This window comes from Manacus vitellinus, unplaced genomic scaffold (assembly GCF_001715985.3).
Source record: "Manacus vitellinus isolate BGI_N305 unplaced genomic scaffold, ASM171598v3 scaffold_5_pilon, whole genome shotgun sequence".
Lineage (NCBI taxonomy): Eukaryota > Metazoa > Chordata > Aves > Passeriformes > Pipridae > Manacus > Manacus vitellinus.
The window spans coordinates 18,762,024-18,788,416 of NW_021940682.1; the positions used below are offsets into that span (position 1 = coordinate 18,762,024).

Consider the following 26,393-nt stretch of genomic DNA (forward strand, 5'->3'; position numbering starts at 1 on the left):
CATCCTGGCTCCAACAATTGATCCTGCATGATAGCTTGCATGATAGCTTGACTGGATTTTAGGTCTTGTCAGGGTGGGTCTGTCCTGCCACATGGAGTCTGTGAAATCTAGTCAGAACTCAGCTCTTGGTCCACTTGCTAGAGGGATCTCCTGTTTTAAGTGAGCATTTTGTTTAGTTTTGTTTTTCTTTTGAGTAACAGAATTGCCCATTTACTGCTGGCCAGGATGGATGAGGCTGAAGCCTTTCCTTGCTCCTTGCCTTAAGGAAAGCAGAGGGCACATCTACACAGACTTTGCCTTCAGTTGCTCGCTCACTTGCCCTCTAAGGCAAGCCAACTCTGATCCAAAGGGTATGAAAGTTATATCAATATGTTAAAAATTATCTTAACTGGTCAATAATGCCAGTCTATGAGAAAAGATGAAGTCTTGACACAATATTACTTTAAACTGACTGCTTCAGCTGTAGTCCATCCAGCTAAGAGCATAGGCACAGCCAACTTCACTCTGCCCATAAAGGCTGACTAGAACTTGGCATCATGACGAGTGCAGGTGCCATCTGTTAGGACATAGAACAACTAACAGCTTAGCCTGCAGAAGGTTAATGATTGAATAAGCAAGGCAGAATTTGAGAGAGAGGAGATGTCACTGCTTTATGAGACAGAAGAGGAATGGAGGCACTCACAGAACACACTCTGACCTGTCTACAGCAGGGCCACAGTGAGAAAAGATCTTAAGCTCCTGAGAGGCTCAGAGGGCATTGGAGGCAATGCTGGACTTCCAGGACTTATCTAAATAGACTCTCTGAACCTTTAGAGGTTCAGCTTATATTAAGGTTTGCTCATAATAAGAGACCAAAGGCATACTTGATGAAATGGATGAGCAGTTAATTTAGAAATGATAAAAAGAAATAGTATTTCACCCTGGGTAGTTGATTTGAGAAATTTATTCAATGAGATCTTGCCAAATACTGTGACTGGACTTTTTTAAGAGTACTGGATAGTTTTATGGCTGCTATTGATTAATAACGCTATATCAATGTCATCTCATTCAGCTTACAGTCAAAATTCAGTCCTTACTCTGGATGGAAAGACAGCCAGAAAAGAAGACCCAGGCAAACACCATGATGTAATCGGATGGATGAGTAATGGGGCAGTCTGACTTTTCTCTGTTTTGGGCTGGCAATGTCAAGATATTAAGCCAGCCTAGTGGGCTTGGCTGAGCTGGGACAGAGAAACTGGTCCTGGGCTGTCCAAATTGCCAGCATGGTGTTAAAATGGTGCCCGGTGGGTGGAATCTACCCAGAGTGGCCAGTGGTTTAATCCATCCATATATTCTCATCAAACAAGGAAATACACACATACGGAGGTGAAAATGGAAATGTAACAATCCTGGTGTGAAAACTGTTTATCCTGGCAGCTTGCTAACTGCCATTTCTCTGCTGTGGAAAAATGCTGGCATCCATATATGATGTTCTGAGAAGCTGGTACAGCATAGCATCATACGTTAGCCTGCTTTGATCAGTGATTGTTAATAAAATTCACAAATGTTACACCCTCTCTTTAGCCAGACAACTGAATTTCTCTGAATTGTGTATGTCAGACAGTCACCCTGCAATGTTTGACTCTTTCATCTGTTTTATCAACTGCATATGGTATGGAGTGAAACAATACCAAGAGCAAGATTACAGAATCTAGGGTATCTTGTGTTTCCTCTGCTGCAAAGGGGTTTGAATGAATGATTTCTGAAGACCTTTAAGTGGAAAGTGGAAATCACTTAGCGTTTTTTCAGCCCTTGAGTCATCTTTAATTGGAGACCTTTTTATTGCAGCTCTCAGGAATTCTTTGGTGCTAGAGCACTTAGACACTTGCCTCTGGGTTAGGACTCTACAGCAGATCTGTTTTCATTGCTACAGAGAGATTAATGTCCAAGCCATGACTGGGGTATAGGTATATGATGATACTTATGTGTGTAGTTAGTATCATTATACATGTGAATCTTGGAATATTTGGTATCATTTACCAGGGTAACAGAATTGAACTACACTAGCAACTCTAGGTTTGTTATTGCAATTAGTAACCATCAGGGATTGTAGCTTCCAGAGAAGATCTAGGGAGTCAACAACCATTCTCCTAATTAATTTATCACAGTATATCCTGCCTGTTTTTCTATCAGTGGGGACACTGAACTGTGTCTCTTGCTTTCATTCATCCACCCATTTCTGTAACCATCATCTGAGCCATGTATCCTTCTGTCAAATAAGTCCAGGCTGTTCAGTAATTATTAGGAGAACAAGGGAGGCAACTGATAAATTATATGGTTATGTAAACCACATTTCTGCATCTAAAAAATTTGAACTTCCTACTGACAGCACGCTCCCAGGGCAGCTTGGAGGATTTTCACCAGGAATGATCTATCCATCAGTGACTCAGAACACTGGGAAAGGATTGCAAGAGGTGATATGCTATGCAAGCCAAAATCAGTAATAACCCAGGGAACCTGTTCCAGTAAGACAGTAAACTTTTGAAATCCTTCTAAATAGTATCAACTAGGCAGTGATTAAGAAATGACACAATTCAACGTGCTCCAACTTTACTTTGAGTAGGTTTTGCTATGAATATGTGTATTTGTGGAAATGTGATTGTGTATGTGTGTGTGAGATGCAGAGATGCTGTTCTAGATACCATGAGGACATTATACTAGGTATGTAGTGTCATCGTGTTCTCATAGTCCCTACCGCAAGCATTCGAGGAAAGGACTCACACAGCATGATACAGCACATAATATTAAAGCCAGAGTTTTATTGTATTGCGTTGTTGAAAACTAAATAAAAAAATTAAATTTGTGGAGAAAAAACCAAATAGGCAGAAGATCCTGTCTGTAGGCTAGCCTGAGGCAGTAAATCCATTTGTGGTAAGAATAAACAGGAGTAAATGAACACTTAAGCAACAAAGATCTTGATTTTCTGTCAGATATGTTATAACAAACGGGAGTCACAAATATAGCAAATTTAATTATAAGACGTTGAACTGTTGCGGCATTTTCCATCATGGAGAATAAAACTCCCAGCGAATCAAGTATCCCACTAGGACCGTGACAAATAGGTACACAGTGGTGTCTCAATTTTGAAAAAAAGAAATACACAGGTAGGGAAATGAAAGCCTGTGCTTTCCCAGAAGTTATTTGGTGCTTGCTTGCTCCTTTCCCTCCTGCCCAGATTGTGTGGTAGGCAGGGCTGAAGTATAAACAAGAGACAGCCCTCTGTGATTTGGCTGTAGATCATGGAGGAATTTTGCAAATCAAGACTGTACTAAAGACACATGAACAGCTTTTCTTCTAAATCAGGAAGATGAGAAGAGGGTTTTGGAAAGTGATAGTGGCCTGAGTCATTAGGATCTGATAGGATCCCCTTTGCAAACTGGAAAGGAAGGACAGATCCCAGTTGTTAAATTATGGCTGCACACGAAGCTTAATGAAGCAGCAAATGGGGTTAGATATACTGATGTTCGCAAAAGCCTAACAAAAATGGGCTACTCCCAGAGTAGCACAAATTGAATTTCTCCTGCACCTGTGTGGAAACAGCAGACTAGGGCATTTTGCAATGACATGGTATATTTCTCCAAATCCAGGAAGCAAATAAGTGCTTTTGCTCCTTACTCAAATTCCTTGCTCATAACTTGACACACCTGGCTTTCGTGGGGTCTGGCACTTTGATTGGAGCTAAAGAACCTTGACACCAGTAGCAAAAATCTGTTCATGGCCCAGCATGGGTCATAGAACCAGATTACATTGTGGTAGGCTACACAAAGGAAACCCAACATGCTGATCCTCACTCCCCAAGTCAATACCATGGCTCAGTGGAAAGCTTGCCAGTTCCTCAAGATGATTGGACTGCTGCAACTGTTTTTGGAGATCTTGCATGCCCCTGCTTTATGGATATTCTCTGGTCTGCCCCCTGCTGAGAATCAGTTTTGCTCTGGATAGTAAGATGCTGTTTGTAAGGCAGTAATTGCTTTTGCTTGCCAGGGGAATCTAGAGTGGCTATAAGGAAGGAATTTGTGAGAAAAGCTCCCTAGGGACCTCTCCTGCCACATCTGAGGTAAATGGCTCGTTAAATGGCAGTGATTGGTTTTGAATGGTGCAGCTGCAGGAGGGCTCCTGGGAGAGTCACCTGCAGCCTTGCCAAGGGCTCACATCTCCACTGAGTTTTAGGTCAGACCTGGCCTGTCTGCAAGTCTGAAGAACTTAGAAATGTTGGCAATAGTACTTGGTTGCTCTCTAAACCCTGTACCAACTCTGCAAACTTTCATCCGCTCATTAGCCACCAGTCTTCAAGAGGAGGTTTCATGGTGAGTGTGTTTGCGCCTTCACCATGTGCAATTCAACCTTCTTGTATTAGGGGTTAAATGTGCAAGAGGAGGAGGCAATACTTATTCCAGCACTGGTAAACTCGGAGCAGATTTCCTGTGGGAGGCCATCTGTCAGCTGGGGAGCGATGCTGTGTCAATTGATCAGCTCCACCTCCAGCTCAGCTGGGCAAACTACAGATCCCTGACCTTGCAGGGTGGCAGTGGGGCAGAATTGGGATCTCTGGAGGCACTGAGATCCTGTAATGGAGCCTCTGCTCTTTCAGAGTGTGTGAGGGATACCCTGCAGAATCTTGCTTTCTCTGGCAGCAGTTAGCTAGGGAAAGCCTGAGCTTGCAGGTGAGAGGGCTATAGGACAAAGACAAGCTTTTTCCTGAAGCCAGGGGATTGTATTTCATCTGGATGATGTCCAATACAAGGGACTTCTGATTTGAGCTCAACCTATCCCTATCCCAAATTTAAATCTGTCTCCCGGTGGTGATGTTGAACCATGTTTTGGCTGTTTCAAGGTAAAAAAGGAAGGTGGAGAACGTGAAATTTCTGCAGGAGAAAAATATGAACTTGTAATGTTCTGTAAAACCTTTAAAGTCTAGAAGGATAAAGTACTCCTTTTTGGTTTTAGGCTGTAGCAAAGCAATAATGATTCTATAGGTTATATGTGTGTAAAAATGGTAAAACCATCTTAGATCTATCTCCTAATTTAAAAACTTTGGCATAATGCCACAGTGAGGTCAAATTCATGTTCTTTCTGATAGCCCTGTAGTTCTCTATCCTCTCTCCTCTTTTTCCTTGACTTTCCATCAGACATGCTCAAAAACAAGGACAAGGAAATAGTGGCTCTTGGGCATTTTTCTTAGTTTGCTTTTTGTCCCCCAAAAAGTCAGTGACTGAGATTCCTATCCAGCTCTATCAGCAATTCTCCTAATTTATTATGAGAGGGACACGTTCTTCTACACTGTTGTCTGTCCTTCCTTCCTCACCCCTCTCTGAGTGCTGAGTTGGTTAGGGAATGAAGAACATTTGGCTAGCCCAAGTATTGGGGTGATTAAGTGCCAAAAGACATCTTGGCAAGCCAAAAGCCGGACTGGCTTGCATCTCCTTAATGCTCTCATTTTGAATAGAAGTTGCCTCCTCTTGCTGCTTCTATAATAAAAATGCCAACAGTTGCTCAAGAGCAATTATTACATGCGCAGCTAAGCGGTCTCTGCTGTTTGATTTAAGGAGGGGTGCTTACATTTCTCAGTGGAGCAGAATTGTTTAGCTGGGTTGTGATAAAGCTATCTATTTGCTGTATTGATTTTTGATGTTCTGGTACACTCTGGTTAGTAAGGAGCTCTGAATTTTCTTCCTGAGTCTTTGGGGCAGAATTCCCTTCAATGGTTAGGCAGGGCACTCATGTGGAATGAACTGTCAGCAGGCATTTTAGCTTGGCCCTGTTTAAATCATGGGTAGGGCATTACCTCCCGCACCTAGCTATCATGCCTACTAACTCCTGACTGTGTGTATGCATACTTGAAATACTAGTGGATTTACCATCTTGCATCTCCTATTTGTCACTGAGGAAAGCACCTGGTACTTTTTCAGACAAGAATTCAAGACGGAGCAGATGGTTATGGAGCAGATCATCCTAAGTGCAATCACACAGCATCTACAGGATGGACAAGGGATCAGACCCAGCCAGCAAGGGTTTAGGAGGGGCAGGTCCTGTCTGAGCAATGTGATCTCCTTTTATGATCAGGTGACCCACCTGGTGGATGAGGGGAAGGCTGTGGATGTGGTCTACCTGGACTTCAGCAAAGCCTTTGCCATTGTCTCCCACAGCATACTCCTGGAAAAGCTGCAGCCCATGGCTTGGACAGGGGCACCCTGTGCTGGGTTAGGAACTGGCTGAAGGGCCAGGCCCAGAGAGTGGTGGTGAACAGTGCTGCAAACAGTTGGTGGCTGGTCACTAGTGGTGTCCCCCAGGGATCAGTGTTGGGCCCAGTTCTCTTTAATATCTTTATTGATGATTTAGATAAGGGGATTGTGTCCACCATCAGCAAATTTGCAGATGACACTACGTTGGGGGGGAGGGTCAATCAGCTGGAAGGCAGGAGGGCTCTGCAGAGGGACCTGGACAGGCTGGAGAGCTGGGCTGATTCCAACGGGATGAGGTTCAGCAAGGCCGAGTGCCGGGTCCTGCACTTTGGCCACAACAACCCCATGCAGTGCTACAGGCTGGGGGCAGAGTGGCTGGAGAGCAGCCAGGCAGAAAGGGACCTGGGAGTTTGGATTGACAAGAAGCTGAACATGAGCCATCAGTGTGCCCAGGTGGCCAAGAAGGCCAATGGCATCCTGGCCTGTATCAGGAACAGTGCGGCCAACAGGTGGAGGGAAGTGATTCTTCCCCTGTACTCGGTGCTGGTGAGGCTGCACATGGAGTACTGTGTGCAGTTCTGGGCCCCTCAGTTCAGGAAGGATATTGAGGTGCTGGAGCAGGTCCAGAGGAGAGCAACAAGGCTGGTGAAGGGACTTGAGCACAAGTCCTATGAGGAGGGGCTGAGGGAGCTGGGGTTGTTCAGCCTGGAGAAGAGGAGGCTCAGGGGAGACCTCACCACTCTCTACAACTCCCTGAAAGGAGGTTGTAGCCAGGTGGGGTTTGGTCTCTTCTTCCGGGCAACTATCAGCAAGACAAGAGGGCATGGTCTGAAGCTGTGCCAGGGGAGGTTTAGGTTCGATATTAGGAAGAAATTCTTTACAGAGAGGGTAACCAGGCATTGGAATGGGCTGCCCAGGGAAGTGGTGGATTCTCTGTCCCTGGAGGTTTTTAAAAAGAGACTGGATGTGGCACTTAGTGCCATGGTCTAGTAACCACAGTGGTGTTGGATCAAGGGTTGGATTTGATGATCTCGGAGGTCCCTTCCAACCCAGCTGATTCTATGATGCTATGCTGTGTCAAATGTTCCTGTAATTCAATAGCCAGGCCCTTCATATCTTAGACTCTCTGCTAGACGTGGTGGAAATCTGCAGTCAATTCAGAGGCTCTTATGCATAAGTATAGAAAAGCTCTTGTTGAACTTAATATAAAAATAAACACTAGTCATGAGTGTAGCTGTCTTGCCTTTTCATGCTACAGTAAGGCTGAGTCTTCACACTCTAGCATTCAGTTTGCTACAAGTGGCTTTCAAAGGCACTGTGCAATGAAGGGTATTGAAGATGCTTGTTCAGGCTTTCTTCAAATTCTGGCAGATGCCATGAGAATAGTTTGATTTTTCCTCTGTCTTTTCTAATTTTCTGCATAAGTTCCAAAGATATAAAGTATCTTTTTATTAGAAGAGTAGGTTCTTTTCGTGAGCAGAGTTCTGAGAGAAGGAGGTGAATTCCAGTGATAGAAAGTATGATCTGTTTTCCATGTGTTGAGATGCTCCAGTTGCTGTTCCTGTTGTTTTTGTTTTTGTTTTTTTTTTAAACTTTTCTCTAATTTGTTGTTCCCTTCTTTTTCTTTTTCTTTTTGCATATGTTTATTTTTTCACTAAGCAAAGAGCAGCCCTAAGAGAACTTCCACATGTGGGTGGTAAGCTGTATGGTGAAAGTGAACAGTTTAATTACCAAATCTCTTAAGAAAGGCATGGGGATCTGGCAGCAAGGACTTTTGTATAGAATGTGACCCATAGGCAGCTCAGGAAAGAGAAACAGCTTAAGGCTGAGTGCAGACCTTTTTTTGTTTTGTTTTTCTGGAGTTACTGATCTATGGCATACTTGGTCAATATAGAAAATGGCTATAGGTAATCAAAATCATGACTAAAGGATGAATGGATGATTGATTAACTGGCATCCGTGCTGGAAAACAGCTTTACCTGGCAGGCTGTGGGAGACTTAATTTGGTAGAGAGCTGTTCTAAATGTGACAGTCTTGAGGTAATGTCTTGAGGCACAGTGAGTTTTCCCAGGTCTGAAACTCTGGAGCACCTCCTTTTGTATCTCTGGTCCAGTTTTCAAGGCTTTTTAAGAGAAGGTGGGGCTGTTCATTCTTAAAGGTGGTGACTGGATTTTGAGTTCTTTCTTACAATGGTAATCTCTACATAGAGACATAACATTTAATACTGCTTTTTTTTTTTTTGTTGGGCTTTTTGTTTGTTTGTTTGGTTAGTTGGTGATCTAATCCAGCTACAGAAATCAGCAGGAGTTTGCAGTTGATTTTAAAAGATAGAAGATAAATCCATAAGAGAGCATATTGGCAAATGCTTTTTTGCATTCCTTTCCATCATGAATTGGGAAAAGTAAGGATTTCATTTTACTGGATCTGTCACAAATTGTATACGTGGTATTTTTGTGAAATCCCAGGACAAAAAGGGTTACACTCTGCCATTGGAGAGCTGAGATCCATACAGAACTCCCTTGGAGTCTTGGAGGTTGTAAAATGGTACAAGTTCTGAGTTTTGTAAAGATGAACTTAGTATGGTAGAAAGATATGAAAGCAATACCAAGAGAAATATTGAGCTGACTTTTCTCTAAAACGTGGTATAAACAAAACTCATGACAGTTGAGAAATCTTTTTTTAAATTTTAGTGTATTTTATGTTATTCTGAGACTGAGCCTCCACAGTTGTAGAACTCTGTGCTGCTGCTTGATTTAAGAGGAGCTTGCAGTAGGGGTTGTCAGAGCTATTTGTGTCCAATGATTTTGCCTACTTTCATTGTACTTTGGTCTGGTGTCGTGGGGTATATGTTGATAGGTCTTGGTCCGTGAAGAAAAGAAGACACACACACACAACAGGGTGATGAGACAAAGGGATGTCTGCTGTTTCAGAGAAGCAGCAGCTTTTATTCAGTTCGCTCTGTTCTACTTTCCCACACACACAGTATAAACATATTCTTGCAAAAACACCCAGGAATGCAACACCTGCACACAGTCAAACAGCTTCACCCTTGTACTCCTTAAAACTCAAGGCTGTGTCCATGGGAACATCCAATTAGCCTTACTGTTCTCATGGGAAAAGGCCTAACTCTCTGTAATATTTTAAACTCCTCAAGCCCCACGGATTTCGTGGAGCTGCCACTTCTCCCCACAGTCTGGATACTCAAACTAGAGTGACTGTCCCATACTAAATCGGTATCAAAGCTGCTGTGTATCCTGTTTATACTACATATAAGATTATGATGATCCTGGGATTAAAGCTTTTAATTTCTGCAGTCATGGAATATTTTGTACATATTCTCTTTTTCTGTCCTGACTTGTGTACCACTTGTTCTCTGTCTGTTAGAATCAGGCCTAACATTTGAAACCTTTAAGTAATTTTGGCAACCTGCCTTTAAAAATAAAGTAAGGACAGCTGGTCATAAAAAGGATTTTACTTCCTTCTCACTTGCTTCACTGAAATTTTAAATTTTAAAAAGTTAAAAATCCTTAAGCTCTCGCCAAGATTTGAAGTGTAAGATTCTGACTGTGTGCTTCCCCCTCTATGCTCAATGGGTTGACTAGGAATGCTGTTTATTTCCTTTGACCTATTCTTGTTTTCTTTTCCTCTCTCTTCCTCTCTTTGACTTCCTATTCTAGGATGAGTCATCCATGTTCTTCCAGTTTGGCCCATCAATAGAACAGCAAGCTTCTGTCATGCTCAACATCATGGAAGAATACGACTGGTACATCTTCTCCATTGTCACTACTTACTTCCCCGGTTACCAGGACTTTGTGAACAAGATCCGCAGTACCATTGAGCATAGCTTTGTGGGTTGGGAACTGGAGGAGGTCCTCCTGTTGGACATGTCCCTGGACGATGGGGACTCAAAGATCCAGAACCAGCTCAAGAAGCTTCAAAGCCCTGTTATCCTCCTCTACTGCACAAAAGAAGAGGCCACCTACATTTTTGAGGTGGCCAACTCTGTGGGTCTGACAGGCTATGGTTACACGTGGATCGTGCCCAGCCTGGTGGCAGGGGATACAGACACTGTGCCATCTGAGTTTCCCACTGGGCTCATCTCTGTCTCATATGATGAATGGGACTACGGTCTTCCTGCCAGAGTAAGGGATGGAATAGCCATAATCACCACGGCTGCTTCTGATATGCTGTCTGAACACAGCTTCATCCCTGAGCCCAAGAGCAGCTGTTACAACACCCAGGAGAAAAGGATTTACCAGTCCAACATGCTCAACAGGTAAGGGAAAGAGCTAGCCCAGCCTTACAAAAGAGGGGTCAGAGACAACCTCTGATACCAGCATATTTTTACTAGGTCATGTGGTGCTTTGGGGCAGCAGGTGGTCTTGGCCAGAATGTGGGCAAAGGGAGGTGAGCTGATGGTGGGATCTATGTTGCTGTCTGTCATAAGTGCCAGTATTGTCACCTTCTTAGAAAGCCTCCATACAGCACAGAGGGCAAGTCAGCATGAAGAAAAGGATTATAAAGGCATAGTGCAAAAATTTGAGTGTGCCCCTTGATGCACAAATTTTTGCTTCCATAACAGCACTGAACTTCTTGGAGTACTTTTGCACGAATGCAACTCTCAGGTGAGTTCTTGCTCCAAATAGTGGAAATGTTTATGTTGAAATATAGAAGGCACAAGGTTCTGTTTCAGGCACTAACAGTATGTGAACAGATGTCCTTTATAGGTGATGGTTTTGTAACCTACTGGGAATAGTGTCATGGCACCTGTTGTCTGAAGGCTAAATGTCCTTCTGCTGTCCATTAGCCCTGAATTACAGGCGAGAAGGAAGTACAAACAGAAGTGGAGAACTAGAACTGCCAAAAACGAGTCATCACCTCTGCTCAGTTCCTGCTTTATACTAAGAGTCTTTAAACACCTTGGGCATCTTAAGGATCCAGTTTACCTTAGAGGAGGACTTGTGCTACCACCCTGCTGCTTGGCACCTTGTTGATCATTGTCTACTGGGTGTTTTGGGTCCCATTCTCCTTTGTGTACATTATGCAGAAAGCCTAGTATGTTGATTAGTACAGGAAGTTCTTCAAGATTGAAAATTAAATTAAAAATAGGGAAAACCTGTTTCAATAAACATATTTTGATCCAAATTAAGATTTTCTTAAGAAACAGTGCTAAGATGTCTATTTAAGGACATAGACGAAGCCTGCAGTGGAACAAACTCTAGAACAGCATTCTGATGACTAGATTTTCCTTTTTATCTCAGCTGGAATTTTAGCATGTAGCAAAGCAACACAGATAATTAGATATGGAATCTGCAATTGTCCAGATGTCCCCTGACCTGCTAAGCTGTCATTCTGCAATGTTTTACATATAAAATCCTTGGACATGTTGGACCCTTTGTGGTAGGACTAGGGCAATCCAGGCAGTAGCCATAAGGCCACACAGAGCTCAGCGTCTTTGTTCATTTGTCATGTTGAATCAGTGGAAATGTGATGGATTGGTCTGTGTGCTGTGACCCCTTGCTGTCAACTGTACTAGGCAGATAGAGGAACTGGTGGACAAGGAAGCAAATTTTGCTTTGCCTGAAAACTGGGAACAGAAAGATAACTCTATTCTTTGACCCATTATATTATCCATATTGCTATTTGTTCATTGTCTCTTTGATCCACTGGCATATACGAGGTCTTATTGCCTTTACTTCCTATTCCCTGTGCTGTCTTTTTGCTGTCTACAAGCCTTGGAACCACCTAAGTTGCCCAAAGCTTTTATGAGTTTCCTTCCTAGGCTTAGAAGTAAGTTTTTTTTTCTGCTGCTTGAGTCATGACTGGAATGATTAAGCAGGGAAAATATATGTAATATATACAAAGTTATGAGAAGTAACATCAAGGCAGGCTGTTGTTCTACCTTTCCAAATGAAAAGGGGTTTGGGGGGGAGCTCTATTGTGTCTTTTCAGCAGTTATCTAAAAAACAAGACATTCCCTGCTATGTTATGCAGCGTTCTGCAGAGACCTTCTGCTAATTAGTTTTGTTGACACTCTATTAGCCTGTGCATTAACATCATACCCATACAGCTATACTGCTTCAAGGGCCCAGCATAATCTCTCTGCATAGCACCTTTTTGCATTGTATAGAAGTTGTTAGCTCAGAAACTCTTGAGTCTAGATATGACAGTACTGTTGTGCAGTGTAGATATGCCCTGAAGCCTGGGCACACCAGATGAAAGCAGTTCATGTCACTTTTGAAGATACTAGCTTTCTCCTCACCTTCATGGCCCAAATCATGCTGTTTCTTCTCCCTTGTCTGCTTTGGGTACAGCATTCACAAGAATGAGTGCAAATATGTGTAAATATACCCAACTTCGTTTGGGTACCAGCATCAGACTAGCTGAGAAGCAGAGTCAATTAGTCCATGCCAAACTCTGTTCTGCCACTGTGTAGATTGCTGCAGGCACTTGGGCTAACTCAGAGATAATTACACTGTTTTCCAGTTGCTTGTGACCACAGTGCAAATATTTACATTGCCTCCCATGGTGCTGGCCTGTGCAGGGGTTCTGCCCACCCCCCCCACACCCCCACTTGCCCATGTTTCCACCCTCTCTGTATTTCTGAGTGAGATGGTTAAAAAGTTTGACTTTAGTGATAGGGTGCTTAATGTTTTTATTTAAATCAAATTACTTTCAGGCACCTTTTGAAGTTTAAAATCTAGTGGTGTCTGAAATAAGCCATAGATTTTACAAATCCAAGGGGTCAGTAGAAATCTAATGGCTTCAAGCTCAGCCTCACAGTCGAGTCTGGGCAGGTGGAGAGGTAGAGGAGAAGCACAAGATGTGGAAAGAGGCAGACGTGAATATGTGAGTTCACTGTATTGAACCAAAACCCATAGAGATTAATGGCTGTAATCTGTGTTCATACCTTCAAGTAACCATTGAACATGCTGGAATTTACTAAGTGCTAAGCTTTAAACCTCTCCTGATATGCTTTGTCTATCTGAGGTCTTTAAATTTCTCCTGAAATGCTTTGTCTATCTGGGGTATTACAGATTCTACAGACCCAGCTGCTTCATACTTTCCCTAACCCCTTCTGCCCACTAAGATCCCATAGCACTTGTGCATTGTGCATACCAGGCAGCAGCAATACCTGCATGTCTGGAACATGTTTTGACTCACTTTGGACAGGACTGGAGGGTTCTGGAGAGCTAATTTTAGTCTTGCTCTGGACCCAGCAATACTATATTCAGCCATCTGCAACTTACAGTTCCCTCTCTGCATGCCTACAAAGAATAGAGAAATGCATGGCACATTGGCCTTGATGTCTGTGGAGTGTATATGTATGCGACCTCAGATAATGCATCACCATGTAGCTAGTGTTTCAGAAACTCTTGAAGCTAATCCAAAGCAGTTCAATTTGCTTCAAATCCATAGCTGGGGAGGCAGTGCGATAAAAGGATTTTCCCATTTTATTCTTTGGAGAGTAAGACAACCAACTAAAAAAATGCATACTTTAGTTCAGCTGGGGCACCTTATACACTAAGACTGTGAATCAGTAGTTTCCCAAGATCTGCCTTTGAACTTTGTCCATTTATTACTTTTTTTCTCCTCTTTCTGAGACAGCAGTAGTTCTGAATGCAGCTAGAATCAAATGGTCTTTCTCAACATGGTGTTGGTCATTGATCTGGGTATACAATGGAGTAAGGAGAAGATGAACTGAGTGTTACTCAGATTCTTCATATCTTTCTTCCTTCTTACACTGACACTTGTTCATTTTTGCAAGAACTTGTGCAAACAAAGTTTTGTTTGAAGTATGGCTGCAAGTACAAAAAGAAACAAGACAGATTGTTATCTAAATGCCATTTCTTGACAATGTAGGTGTTTGGTCTGCATCGTATCACTAATGGTCTCACAGCAACTGTTTCTTGTCTGTCTTGAAACTGGTTCTCTTTTGTGTTAGACTGGAACTGCAGAAGTAGGATCACGACCATTGAATATTGCGGATTTTGTCCAGTAAATGAATGTGCTGACGAGATAACTCCACTAAAGAGTAGTAAAATGATACTTTGAGAAAGGTTTGTTCTACAAGATTTGTTATTTTTCTTTTTGAATGATTCTTGAGGAATTTTTCCTCTAGTGACGGATTTATCTCAATTTATTCTGATAATAGGCTTAGGTGGTGATTTAGAGTCCAAATATCCAAATGCGTTTCCCAGTTCAATTACAGTCTTTAATTCTTTGTTTTGTTTGTAATAATTACCTATTCATATATTCCTTCGTTGTCCCAGGAAGAAATCTGGTCTGAATATTCCAGCCTACCAAGTTTATAGTTATCTCAATATCTGGTCTTCTTCTGTGCACCCAGTAAAACACTGCGTGCTCTTCTCTTTTCTATTGGATCACAAAGGTTGGGAAGGAGTTTCTAACAGGGTTTTCCTCTGGAGAAACGCTCAGATGAGGAGTTCTTACTTCTTGACCCTTCCTAGGAGAGTTGCTAGGCTCCTAGGCATCCTGCAAAGGTCATCTTTCCTCCCTTCACCATGGCTGCTGAGGAGTGAGTGGGCAGAGGTGGATGTGTTTAGAGGCAGCCTTCTGCTTATTTCGTTATTTTAATTGATGGAACAGATTTTCTTGAGCTCTGGATTGGTGCTTTTCATTACATTTTAGAAATGGGAAGAAATAACTAAATGACAGGAGCGTTCTTGGGAGTGGAATTCAGAGATGAGTCATGAGAAAAGAATATAATTTTTGGCACATATTTGAGGAATAGAAGCTCAGCTGTTTTGTATGGATATTCACAGTCATTGGGCTATATAAGCTGTGTTTTTATTATAGCCTTCAATGAGACCTTGGTTCTTCCTACTGGTTGTCATGGCTGCTTGTGAATGCTGGACCATAACTACTAGTTTGTTGTTGTAGGGTTACTAATGAGTTCTCCACTGATTGGCTTTAATAGTCTCTCATTTAACACCAGGCTGCACACACAAGATTTCATTTTAATAAAAAGTGCAGTGGAGCATTTGCTTTGGAATTAAAATACAAATGTGGAATTATACCAGCTTTGCAAAGAAATACTTTTAGAGGGGAACAAAGTTAGTTCAATTCTGTACCTCAGATTCCTCAAATATGAAAACAGCTGGCAAGCTAGCGCAGTGCATTGTTTGGACATGATACTTCCACTTTGGGGGAAATAACTTTCACCTGAAAAGATGCCAAACAGTTAGGAAATGCAAAAGAGCCTTTGATGAGTGGTTGGAAACTGTTTTCCCTGGAACAACCAGGGCAAACTCTCTTCTCACATGGTCACAATCCCCTAACAGAAACTAGGAGTTGCCGGGGCTTAGATAGCTGAACAGTGAGTCATGAGCAGAGAAAGTTCTTGCAATAGATTTGTACAAATAAATTGCTTCCCTGGAGACTCAAGACCATAGAGGCCATACAAATCCGTGAAAAAGGTGCAGTGCCCCTTCAGGGTACTGTGTCACCCTGATAACCATCAGCAGCACCATGCCCATAGCATCTTGGACCTGCTTTCCCCAGGTTAGTTCCAAGGACAATGCCCAGGCAACACCTTTCCTTGTTGTCCCAGCCTTTCCCAACCCACCCTCCTGCCTTCTCTTCTTGTGGAAGCCATTGCCTTCCACGTCAGACACATCATATGTCATTTGCAGGTACTGCCATGGAGCCACTCTGTTTTGTCTCCTAGTTGAGTGAATCATGCACCTTCACACAGTGCAGCAAGGGAGTTGAGAGCAGGAATGGAGAATGGACCATTTCTGTTGCACTTTCTCCATTTGTAGACTGTCGAGTTAACCTCATGCTAAGAGACAGGAGCACTGGCCTGCACTGAGGTCTTAGTTTGGCAGGGCTACATCTACCTCCTTGTCAGCTGGCTGAGAAACCCTGCTCCAGCCCTTGAACCCAGCAGTGCTCCAGTGGTGGGAGGCACAGTGCTGGGACTTGCTTCTTAACACCGGGAGGAGGTGAGAGAAGGTATAAATGGCATATTCCCACCGATGCAGAAATTGCCCTTTTCAGAGACTTGGAGGGTGAGGGAGCATATGTAACTTTGACCTTTTGGAGCCTTTAAGCCAATGTCTTGTTAGCAGCTTATTATGTTCCTGCTGGTTGGTGTGTCCTGCTGCCATCAAGCTGGTGCAGGCTAGCAGCACGCGGTGTGAGCGCTGCTGACAGATTAGAGATCCCTGCTGCTGAAATCTACTTGTTCCTGTCACTGCTCCAGCAGCAGCTGGAGGCCAGGGCTGGCCCAGGCCTCCGTCCTCTGTCAGGGTCTCTCTGCCTCCCTGCATCCCTTATTGTACATCACCTCAGTCTCTGTTCTCACATACTGTCATCACTTTCTTTTTTTTCTGTCCCCACCTTGCATCTCCTGTTGCATTTCATTTGCCCTGCATGCATTGCTTGTTGTCCTGGTGGTTCAGTGCTGGGTTTGTTGCCCTGGGGCTACTGGTTATTCATGATGTCTGCCCAGGAGGTGAACAGTGGGTGGGGGCAACAGTTATCTATGTGCCACCACATATGAGGCAGCATTGGCTTCCTCTGACTCCTTTTTTTTTTCTGTCGCTGGAAGGGGATGCTGAGGGCAGTTTGTAACATGCTCTTTACCCAAACCTCACCCATACAGGTCAGTTGCTAAGGATGCCTGTTGCAGAAGGGCACAGTCTGTGGCTGGCTCTCATCCTTGCTTTGTGCAGCTCCTAAGCAGTGCAGCTTGGGCAGTGGGAAGCACTACTGTCTTGCTGGGGAAGATCTAACATCAAATCAGCTCCATATGCTGGTAGGGTATTGGATATCCCTGGCTTCTCAGTGGGAATATATGATGGTGGCACAGCAAAAACGTTTGTTCCTCAGCAGGCATCACAGGATACCTTACTCCTGCATAGCAGGACTTTGTCAGAGGGGAAGAGGAGGCACTTGCTCTGTGTGCATAGCTGGATTTTTCATCTTCTTTGCAATTAAAATGGAATGGGAGGGTTCAAGTGAAGAGATGAGTTTTTGGCAAGGGTTACCTTTTGATTAAAGGACATACTCTTTCATAAAGGCCTCCAAAATCCACCAGCTGGGAATGAATTTTGGTATGCGCCATCAGTTTCCAGATGGGAAAATGTCCATGTTGTGCTTCCAGCCCTCTGAGACATCTCCTGCTCTGAAGCCAAGTCCAATTAGTGCTAATACCGTGGTAACTTCACTTGCTGGTGACAATATGTTTTAATGTGTGCATTCAGACTCTCCACTCTTCATGGAAAGTGAATCAAAATCCTCCCTTTGTGGTGGAGCTGTGAAACTACAAACCCAGTTCTGGCTACTGTTTAGCATCAGCTATAGCAGCATCCTGCCCCTATCACAAAATAGTCAGGGTCCTGTGGGCTTTAAAGCGCCTCAGGGAATTTGAAATCCTGCATTAGCAGAGCGGTAGAGGGAAAGTGAGAAATAGCCTCTTTACTTCAGGGACTGGCTTGATGGGGCCGTGGATATTTTCTGGCTTGCACACCTGCACACTGATGGCTGGCCATATATGGTTTCATCTCTGGAGCCTGTCAGGAACATGTGCATTTTTTTTAAACTTCCTGATAGAAACGTAGTTTCTTTTTTTTTTTTTTTTTTTTTCTTTTCCCTCCCCTCAGACTTAATGTTCTTACTATTTTTCAAGTTTTTAAAAATAGGAACTGCTGCGTTGCTATGGCTCCCTGTGCAACTCCAGAGCAGCTTTTTCTTCTCTTTGATGCAATTTGGGTTCACGATGTGGTTTGACAAGACACCAGCGCAGCTCGCCGCCTAGCGGCCCCCTCCCAGGGGGCGGGGGGGCTGCCACGGCCTTTGCATTTCGGGAAAATGTGGATCTGCATATCTGTGGGGCAGCTGAATACTTATCTTGAAGCAACCCAACCAAATTTTACACCCGTTAACAGGTTTTGAATACCTGTTCCCTGTGCAGAATCCAGACCTCCCTCTGCAGTGCAGAGACCTCTCCATTGGCCTATTTTCAAGTATCAATAATTTTTAAAGTACATTTTGTTTCACTTTGGAAATTTTATTTTTGTTCTCAGTCCAAAGGTGAGCATTTTTTGAAAAATCTGAGCAAAAGAATCCCTGTTCATCCAATTTTGAGTTATGAGAGTGTGAAATGAATGCATTTGTTCTGCTTTCAAATAATTATCCAGCAGAGGGGTTTCTGTTGGTGTGGATAAATAACTCAAAGCTAGCTTCACTTCAAACTTCAGAAATTGGTTTGCAGTGTTAGACAAGGGATTCCTGTTTTGCTAAGGTTAAAAAATGTGGTTTTGAATTGAATATAGACATTTGAAGGTGATGTATGTTACCTTAGTGTAATTTTTTTTCTATTGTACATTCACTGGGCACTATATTTCTTGAAGTATTTGAATGAAATATAATCTAGAAATGTGGTATTTAAAATGCCTGAATGTGAGCGAAATAATAACAAAGAAAATAGAAATGGCAGAGACCTGTCAGCTTGTTCAGTACACACTGCTCTATCATTTCTGCAGCATGTTCTCTCCTGATTTAAGTAATAAAAATGTCCCTACTCAAGCCTGCAAGCACCTTAATATAAAATGAATATTAAAATCTAACCATAGTGCCCTTGAAATGATCAATCAGACTGAATGCTGCCAGCCATCTTCATACAAAGAAAGCTCTTTTCCAGCCCTGTGGAGAGATTTCTGAGCTTGTTATATCACACCAGTCAGGTTATATCACACCAAACCCGCTTGATTGAGCAAAGGTGGTAAGGTGATTAGAGCTCCCCTTTGCAGTAGTGTACCATGAGAAATGCTTGAAAAACAAATTTGGTGAACTTAATGTTGGTCTTTGTTAAGGATCTGGAGAGACAGCAGATAAATCATATGAAGAGTTCACCTACTCGATGGTGTGGTCAGGGCGGAAGAGAGCTGCCACAATGGACTGAAAACTCGTGAATCTCTGTAGCCCAACAGTAGATAAAAATGCACAAATGCTGACTTGACACTGACTTTTTCTCTAGTTTTTGAAGCTGTATTAAAATGAGATGGAAATGAGTTTTCAGTGTCTTGCCCAGCGTTCTTCCCTGTATTATTAGTGTCACAAATGAAATAATTTTTCAGCAAGATGGCTACCTCCAGTAGCAGTGTCAGCATCTTACATATATTTATGACAGGCTGTAGTATCTTTTATCTGCAGTTCCAAAGTACTTTACAAAGTAGAAAGGGATGGCTTAATTCATCACAAAAATTCAGCCATCTCGGGGGTGAAATAGAGCAAATATTTAACAGCACATAGTATGAAGCGGAGATGAATACTGCACCTCACTGGAGCTGCACGAGGAATTTCAGCTGGCAGAATGAATTTACAAGAGGTGGGTTTTTGCCAAGACATTGGGGGTGTTTATTAAGTTCAAGATATTAGCAGCAGTGCCACACATGGCTCTTAGGTGCCTGTGTGAAGTAGGCACCCAGCAGTTCCAGAAGTGGTTTCAGGAAGGAGGTTAGCAGCTTTTCCAGTGTTCAGACTTCAGCAGCTAATGATATCTACTTTTGGTGACCTCCTATATCCCAAGACCATGACATGTTTGGGGCAGATTTATCTAGATTCTACACGGATCATCTTCTTATTTCCCCTGGAGACTGCCCTGGGCAGAGGGATATGTCCAGGGTGGCTGCTGTGTACCTCCCACTGGTTATAAACAAGTGATAACCAGAACTGGATGGGGAGCAAAGGATCAACTGCAATGAAGCTCCAGGATGATGCAGCTACGCAGGTAATAGATGCCATATGTAAAAGATTGTCTACCCCAAATGGTGTTTTTCATTGCTTTCTTCCCCTTTAAAATAATGCGTCTCTGACAGATTAAGCCCTGTGAGTGATATGAGGTACCTCAAACAGATTGCTGCGAGAAATGCTTTCCACCCTCTTCTCAAAGATGCTGATGCTGCTCTTCTGCATATGAGTGGTGATGTGTGGCATGGTGAGAGCTTATAAGAGCTGGTACTTAAGCCATGACGAAATGCTCTCCAGCATCACCAAGAGACTGTGAAGACTTTGAGGTCCAAAGTACACATGCTTACAGCCTCTGAATAAATCTGAGCATCTAGAAATTGCTCTTCAGTACGCCCAGTATGTATTCATGTCAAATAGATGTTCTCAGGGGGGGAGCATGGGGTGGTGGGCTTTCCAGCATTTGACTTGCCCAGATCCAGGAGGTGCAGCAGAACCATATTTCAGGCTTCTTCATGCTCTGCTGCCCTTGTCTCAGCTTCCTTTTCCTTCCCTTTCCTTGCAGGCATGTAGTTGAGATACAGGGGAGCTTTACTTGCAGATCTGTTTCGGTTTTAATGTAGCTTTAAGGTGGAGGAAGTCTTGCTTTTTGGCGATGTGAGAATACAAGTCAGATGAACCACAGAATCACAGAATGGTTTGGTTTGGAAGGGGACCTTGAAGATCATCTTGTTCCAAGCCCCCTGCCATGGGGAGGGACCCTTTCAACTAGACCAGCTTACTCAGAGCTCCATTTAACCTGACCTTGAACACTTACAGGGATGGGGCATCCATGACTTCCCTGGGCAACCTTTTCCAGTGCCTCATCACCCTCACAGTAAAGAATTTTTTCCAAGTATCTAATCTAAACCTACTCTCTTTCAATTTGAACCCATTCCCCCCATCCTGTCACTACATGCTCTTGTAAAACAGTCTTACCTCATCTTTCCTGTGAGTTCCTTTCAGGTACTGGAAGGCCACAGTTAGGTCACTCTAAAGCCTTCTCTTTTCCAGGCTGAACAATCCCAGTTCTCTCAGCTTTTCCTCATAGGAGAGGTGCTCCAACGAGTGCGTTGGAGGTGGTGCCAAGCCACAGCTTCTCCGGTGGCTGTAGAAAGATGCTAGTTCTGGAAAAGGCCCCAGATTGACTGTCTAGAGTGAGAAGTTTACTTAATTTACTGATTTGTATTTTTTTCTCTGAGCAATTTCACATGGAAAGCTCAAGTTTGAATTGATGAAGGCACAAGCTTAGCAATGCTGTGAAATTGATTTAGAATAGTTTATTATAGATCCATGAAATTGCTTAACAAGAAAGTTTGGCAGAGTGAGGGAGCCAAATGAGAAAAGCATGGTACTCCCAACAGTGGGTGGCACTGGAAGTACTGTGCAAGCCAGGGTATGTAGGCATTCAGGGGTAGGATTAACCACAGGAGAGAGGAGAGCTGACCAAGTGAGAGGCATTCTCCACCTGCCATTGCGGATCAGGCTGGGTTGCAGTGTTGCCGGTTGCCACCCTTTTTGTCACCCAGTTCTGGATCCTCACAAAGCCTGCAGAAGGGTTCTGCCTCTTGGTGCTCAGCTGTGGCAGCCCAGAAACATTTATTGCACAATCAGTTGTCAGTGTGGAAGCAGGTCCCCAGAGAAGGGCACTGACAGAAAGGCAGCAAAGGCGTGTGAGGATGTGGTGCAGGAGGAGAACTTAGTGAAATAAAAAGCATCACTGGACTTGGTTTTAGAGCACTCGCTGCGAAGGGTGTGCTGCTGGTTCTCTTAAGTGGGAGGGCTGTGGGTGGGACTGACTTTTATTCCTCTGTGTGGTGTGTAGCTTACCTTTTCAGATGTCACAGGTCAGAGGAAAAGTACCCAAAGCCAGACACTTGCGTAGATGCTGTGATCTTGGCTGTGGCTGTTCTACTGAAGTAGTATCCGGAGACTGTTACACCAGGGAATTCCTGCAGCCTCCTCTTGCTGCCTGAGAATTCAAGGGAAAGCAGCCATATAAGTTTGTTGCATTTGTGACAAAGGTTCATGCTGAAAGTTTTTTTAAGCCTCAAAGAAGGCGGCAGTCTGGTAGCACCTTAGGAGCTGAATGACAAGCAGTCCTTGGTCCACTCCCCTCACCGTTACAGAAGGAAGGAGATGTGGGGTTGGTCTGGGAGATAAATGCTGTTGTGCCTGTGGCTCTTTACTTAATCATTACACCTGTAGGAGAGTGCTGCAGAAGGCAATGGGTCCCCAGCATTCAGGGTACTGAGGATGCTCTCAGTATTGCAGTGTTCTGGTGAGGTGCCAAGGAACTGGTTTGGTACCATCAGGGAGCTATGGAACAAGTTCTTCTCTAGTGGCACATGCTGGTGGAACTGTGAAAGACAGGGATGAACTGAGAGAGGTCTGCCTTATGAGAATGGTCCTCTGGTAACAACTCACACCTTTACTGATGTAGACCCGTGCCAAAAAGCTTATTTTCCTAGTCAAGTCCTTATGTCCCTTAGTTTTACAATGTCTGCTGCGTGTTTCACCACTAAAGATGCTGTTTCTTTAGGTTCCTTCTTCAGGCCAGGAATAATTTTTTTTTCCCTTTTGTCTTGTCAGCAGGCATGGGAGTGGTGGACTTGTTCTGGCCACTGGGTTCAAGAGAAAATTTGGAATATATTCTTCTGCATTATTCAGAATATGTTCTGCAGTGCAGAAGGATGTAAATGGTGGGTAGTCAAATAGAGGAACAGAGGATTGAACAAGTACTTAGATGTTCGAACTAACAATTTTTTTACTTCCTGCTCAACCCACTGATCCTAATGGGTTTCCCACTGTTTGCCTGAGAGAGCACTGAGAGGGGTTGGGAGTGGGATGCTTGTGAGCTTGCCAGATCAACAGTAGTCTTTACTAATTGACATTTTCTCCTCTTTTTCAGCATAATTTTGGGGCAGTCTTGCAGGAGTACATTGTGGAAGGAGAGAACAGGGGGGTTGCAGGGGAGGCAATAACCCATAGGCAAAGCCTATTGCACCGGTGTATCCATGATTCCATGCTCATGGTGTTTCACAAACAGCCAGGAAGGAATCCACTGCTCTTATTATCAGTCATGCCCTCCCTTGTATGTCTTTGTGTCCTTCCCTCACCCCCATCTTCTGTCTTCTCATCCTTCCTTCAATAGGTGATTCTTTTATAGAGAAATATTAAATCTTAGCTTAAAACAGAAGAACCACCCCGTTTTCCCCACCCCCTTTCTTTCCTCTCTTTTATCTTTTCTTCCCATGGAAGTGTTTGAAGTAGCACAAGTTCCTGAGAAAGGCGTTTTTTTTTCTCCCTTTGTGCTTTGCCTCTGTGTCCCTTCTTCATTATATCTTCCCTTTGTTATTTTGTTCTGCCTGCCTCATCTCTCTGTTTTCTCCCCATCTCTCAACCCTTCTTCAAGGCTCTTTCTTCATTAATATGTTAATTTCTAACCCAAGAATGCTTCTTGCGGCTCACTGTTCACCAGGGAGAGCCAGAGGAGAGAGCCAGGAGACAGAAAGAGAGGGAGAGAGGGAATAAGAAAAGGGAGTAAGTCAGTAACTTACAACAGGACAGGACAAGGGGTGTCAGCAAAGGAGAATCTTGCACTGACTGGTGTCATGATGCCAGGTAGAAGAGGATTATCTACATTTTGGACTGGGTTGGTCTTTTTCTATTGTTTTGACACTCAACTTCTGAAGCTTATTATTAGTAGGAGAAAAAAAAAGTTCAAAATTAAAGAAGCCCTAAAATCTTTTTTTTTTAAAGGAGTTCCTTTTTGGTGATTTCCAAATTATTCTTCCCTCTGCATAGAATTTTTTCAAACATAGCCCCTACTCCCACCCTAATGTGGTGCCTTTTTTTCGTTTGATGCAAAGGTGTTGCCTCCATGGTCTTTCCATAAGACTTTGGGCACATTTTGCAGGATGAATAAAACTATACCAGAAGTTCTCTGAAGGGAGTTTTCCCCCAGTAGAAGTTTTCGGAGTCTTTATCTTCTTCACATGAGAAGTAGAGAATGTTTCAACCGCTGTCCAGCTAAAGAAATATGGATAAAGACTATAATACTAGGTAAGTTATATAGCAGTGAAAATGTTAGGGGCTAGAGGGAGCATGACAACTGCCATTAGAGATAGGTGTGATGAGTCAAAGTTTTCCTTTCTGCCTCCCACCAGTATAGTTACTGGGTGGAAGGCTGCAAAGAAAAAAGTGATGGAGACAAGTACCTCTGCAGCTTGAACCAGATTTGGGAAGGATGCAGAAAGCCAACATTATTCAGTTTTGCCCTGAAATTAGGAAACCTCTAACTATTGTATTTGCAGCTTTATCGATAATGAAGCAAGACCTCTGTCTGTGCTTATAGTCGTAGGATCGTGATTGCCCAAGCAAATAATAACAGTGCAGCAATGAAAGACAGTGCAGGGGAGCTGGCAGGGTGGGTGGCTGGAGCAGTTCTGAGGAAGGACATGTGGTAAAGGAGGGAGGCAGGAAAAGGCAGGCTGTAACACAGTTCCACAAAACTGGTATGAGCTGGAAGTAAAATAACCAGGGAGGAAAACTCAGGGGGATTGCTGCAATGTTCTGTGAAGTCCAAGGCCCCCAAGCCAAGAGCCTTTCATATATTACATACACACAACACACAACTGTGTCAGACGAATATTATTTAGGTTGCAATGGCAAGCACTTCAAACAGAAGAAAATGCCAGAATTAAGGCTTCAGTCTATGCATTATAGAGCAGTGGTTTCAGGACTGTGTACTGTCTTTCAAGATGGGTGACATTTCCTGACGGAGCAGTGATTCAGTATTTTGTTTTCTTTGCCTTGTTTAATGTGTATCTTTAAACTTTGTATTGTGTCTGCTTTCACAGGCTGCTGAAAATAGACAATTGTTTTTCTCAAGGTGTTATCTGTGGCACACGTTAGGTCAGTATCTCAATACATCATGCAGTTCATGGATTTTCACCCTACTCCTGTGAGATGAGAGGACACAAGCTATTTTATGTAAATCCATTGTATAGGCAGGGAACTGAGGTGCAGCAAGATTAAGGTCAAAAATGTCTATTAATTTTTCATGGCCCATCTGAGACACCTAGAATCTCATTATTCAAAGTACTGATCATTACAGAATGCTCTCTGTGTTCAAAGCAAATTTCTCTTTGTCTTCAACTCAGCAATTCTTTGAATTGCCCCCTGCCAAGTCTTCCCTAGGACTGAGCACAATTTTTCATTGATATTTTATTAATGTAGAAATGGAGATTTTGTGACATACAAGTTATATGGGTTGTTTGTTTGTATCCTGTTTAATTGTTTGTTTTGCAGAAATTATCTTGAACCCAGGAGAAAAGCAAAACAGTCTCCAAACTGTTTCTCTTTTTTAATTTTAATTTGAATTATTTCTTTCAATATATTGGAGATGAATCATTGAATATCTTACTCAAATTAGTTTATAATTTCAATATGTGTCTTTCTTTTTGATTTGAGAAAAGATGTTTGAAAATGTTCAGATTCAAAAGAAGATGGGCTGAATATATATATTTTCTTTCAACAAAGTCAAAATTTATACTTACTGATTTGCTAAAATTAGGCTCTCGATACAGTATTTATTTGTTTAGAATTGCCACCAGACCAAAAAAAAGAAGCCAGAGGGTTTGTCCAGCTTTTGTCCAGAGAACAGGGTGCACAGATTTAGAGACTTCTTTAAAGAATATGGTTTTAAGAGATTTTACTGATCTCTTCTCCCTGGTATCTGGTCACAAGACACACATGAATGGTTCAAAGCTGTGCCAGAAGAGATTTAGACTGGATGTTAGGAAGAATTTCTTCACTGAGAGGGTGGTCAAACACTGCAGCAGGCTTTCTGGAGAGGTGGTCAATGCTCCAGCCCTGTCAGTGTTTAGGAGGCATTTGGACCAGATGATCATTGTAGGTCCCTTCCAACTGAAATATTCTATTCTATTCTATTCTATTCTATTCTATTCTATTCTATTCTATTCTATTCTATTCTATTCTATTCTATTCTATTCTATTCTATTCTATTCTATTCTATTCTATTCTATTCTATTCTATTCTTTCTTATTCTATTCTATTCTATTCTATTCTATTCTATTCTATTCTATTCTATTCTATTCTATTCTATTCTATTCTATTCTATTCTATTCTATTCGCACCACCATGGCCTTGTGTAGGGACAAATCCAGCCTTGCAGTACAGCTCTCAGTTGGCTTAGCAATATGATTGTCTTGTTTATCCTAGCCATTCTTGACTTCTCACTTGATTACTGCCCACTTTCCAAACAGCTAAGTTGGATTCCCAGATTAATCCATCTGGTGCATTCAACAAGACAGGGGTCCTGCAAGAAAAATTGTTGATTTAGGACTGATCCATAGTGGTTATGCAAAATGGGATGCATTCAAATTGCTTGAA

The 26,393-nt window shown here is 42.8% G+C and overlaps 1 protein-coding gene across 2 annotated transcripts in view; it reads left to right on the top strand.

Annotated features, from left to right (window-relative positions):
• Positions 1-26,393, top strand: part of GRIN2B (glutamate ionotropic receptor NMDA type subunit 2B) — a 214,490-nt gene that overhangs the window by 80,010 nt on the left and 108,087 nt on the right. For both annotated transcript variants that reach the window (XM_018080833.3, XM_018080832.2), the window contains one exon: positions 9,899-10,497. In XM_018080833.3, the coding sequence (XP_017936322.1) occupies positions 9,899-10,497 (599 nt within the window). The remainder of the gene's footprint in view (positions 1-9,898; positions 10,498-26,393) is intronic.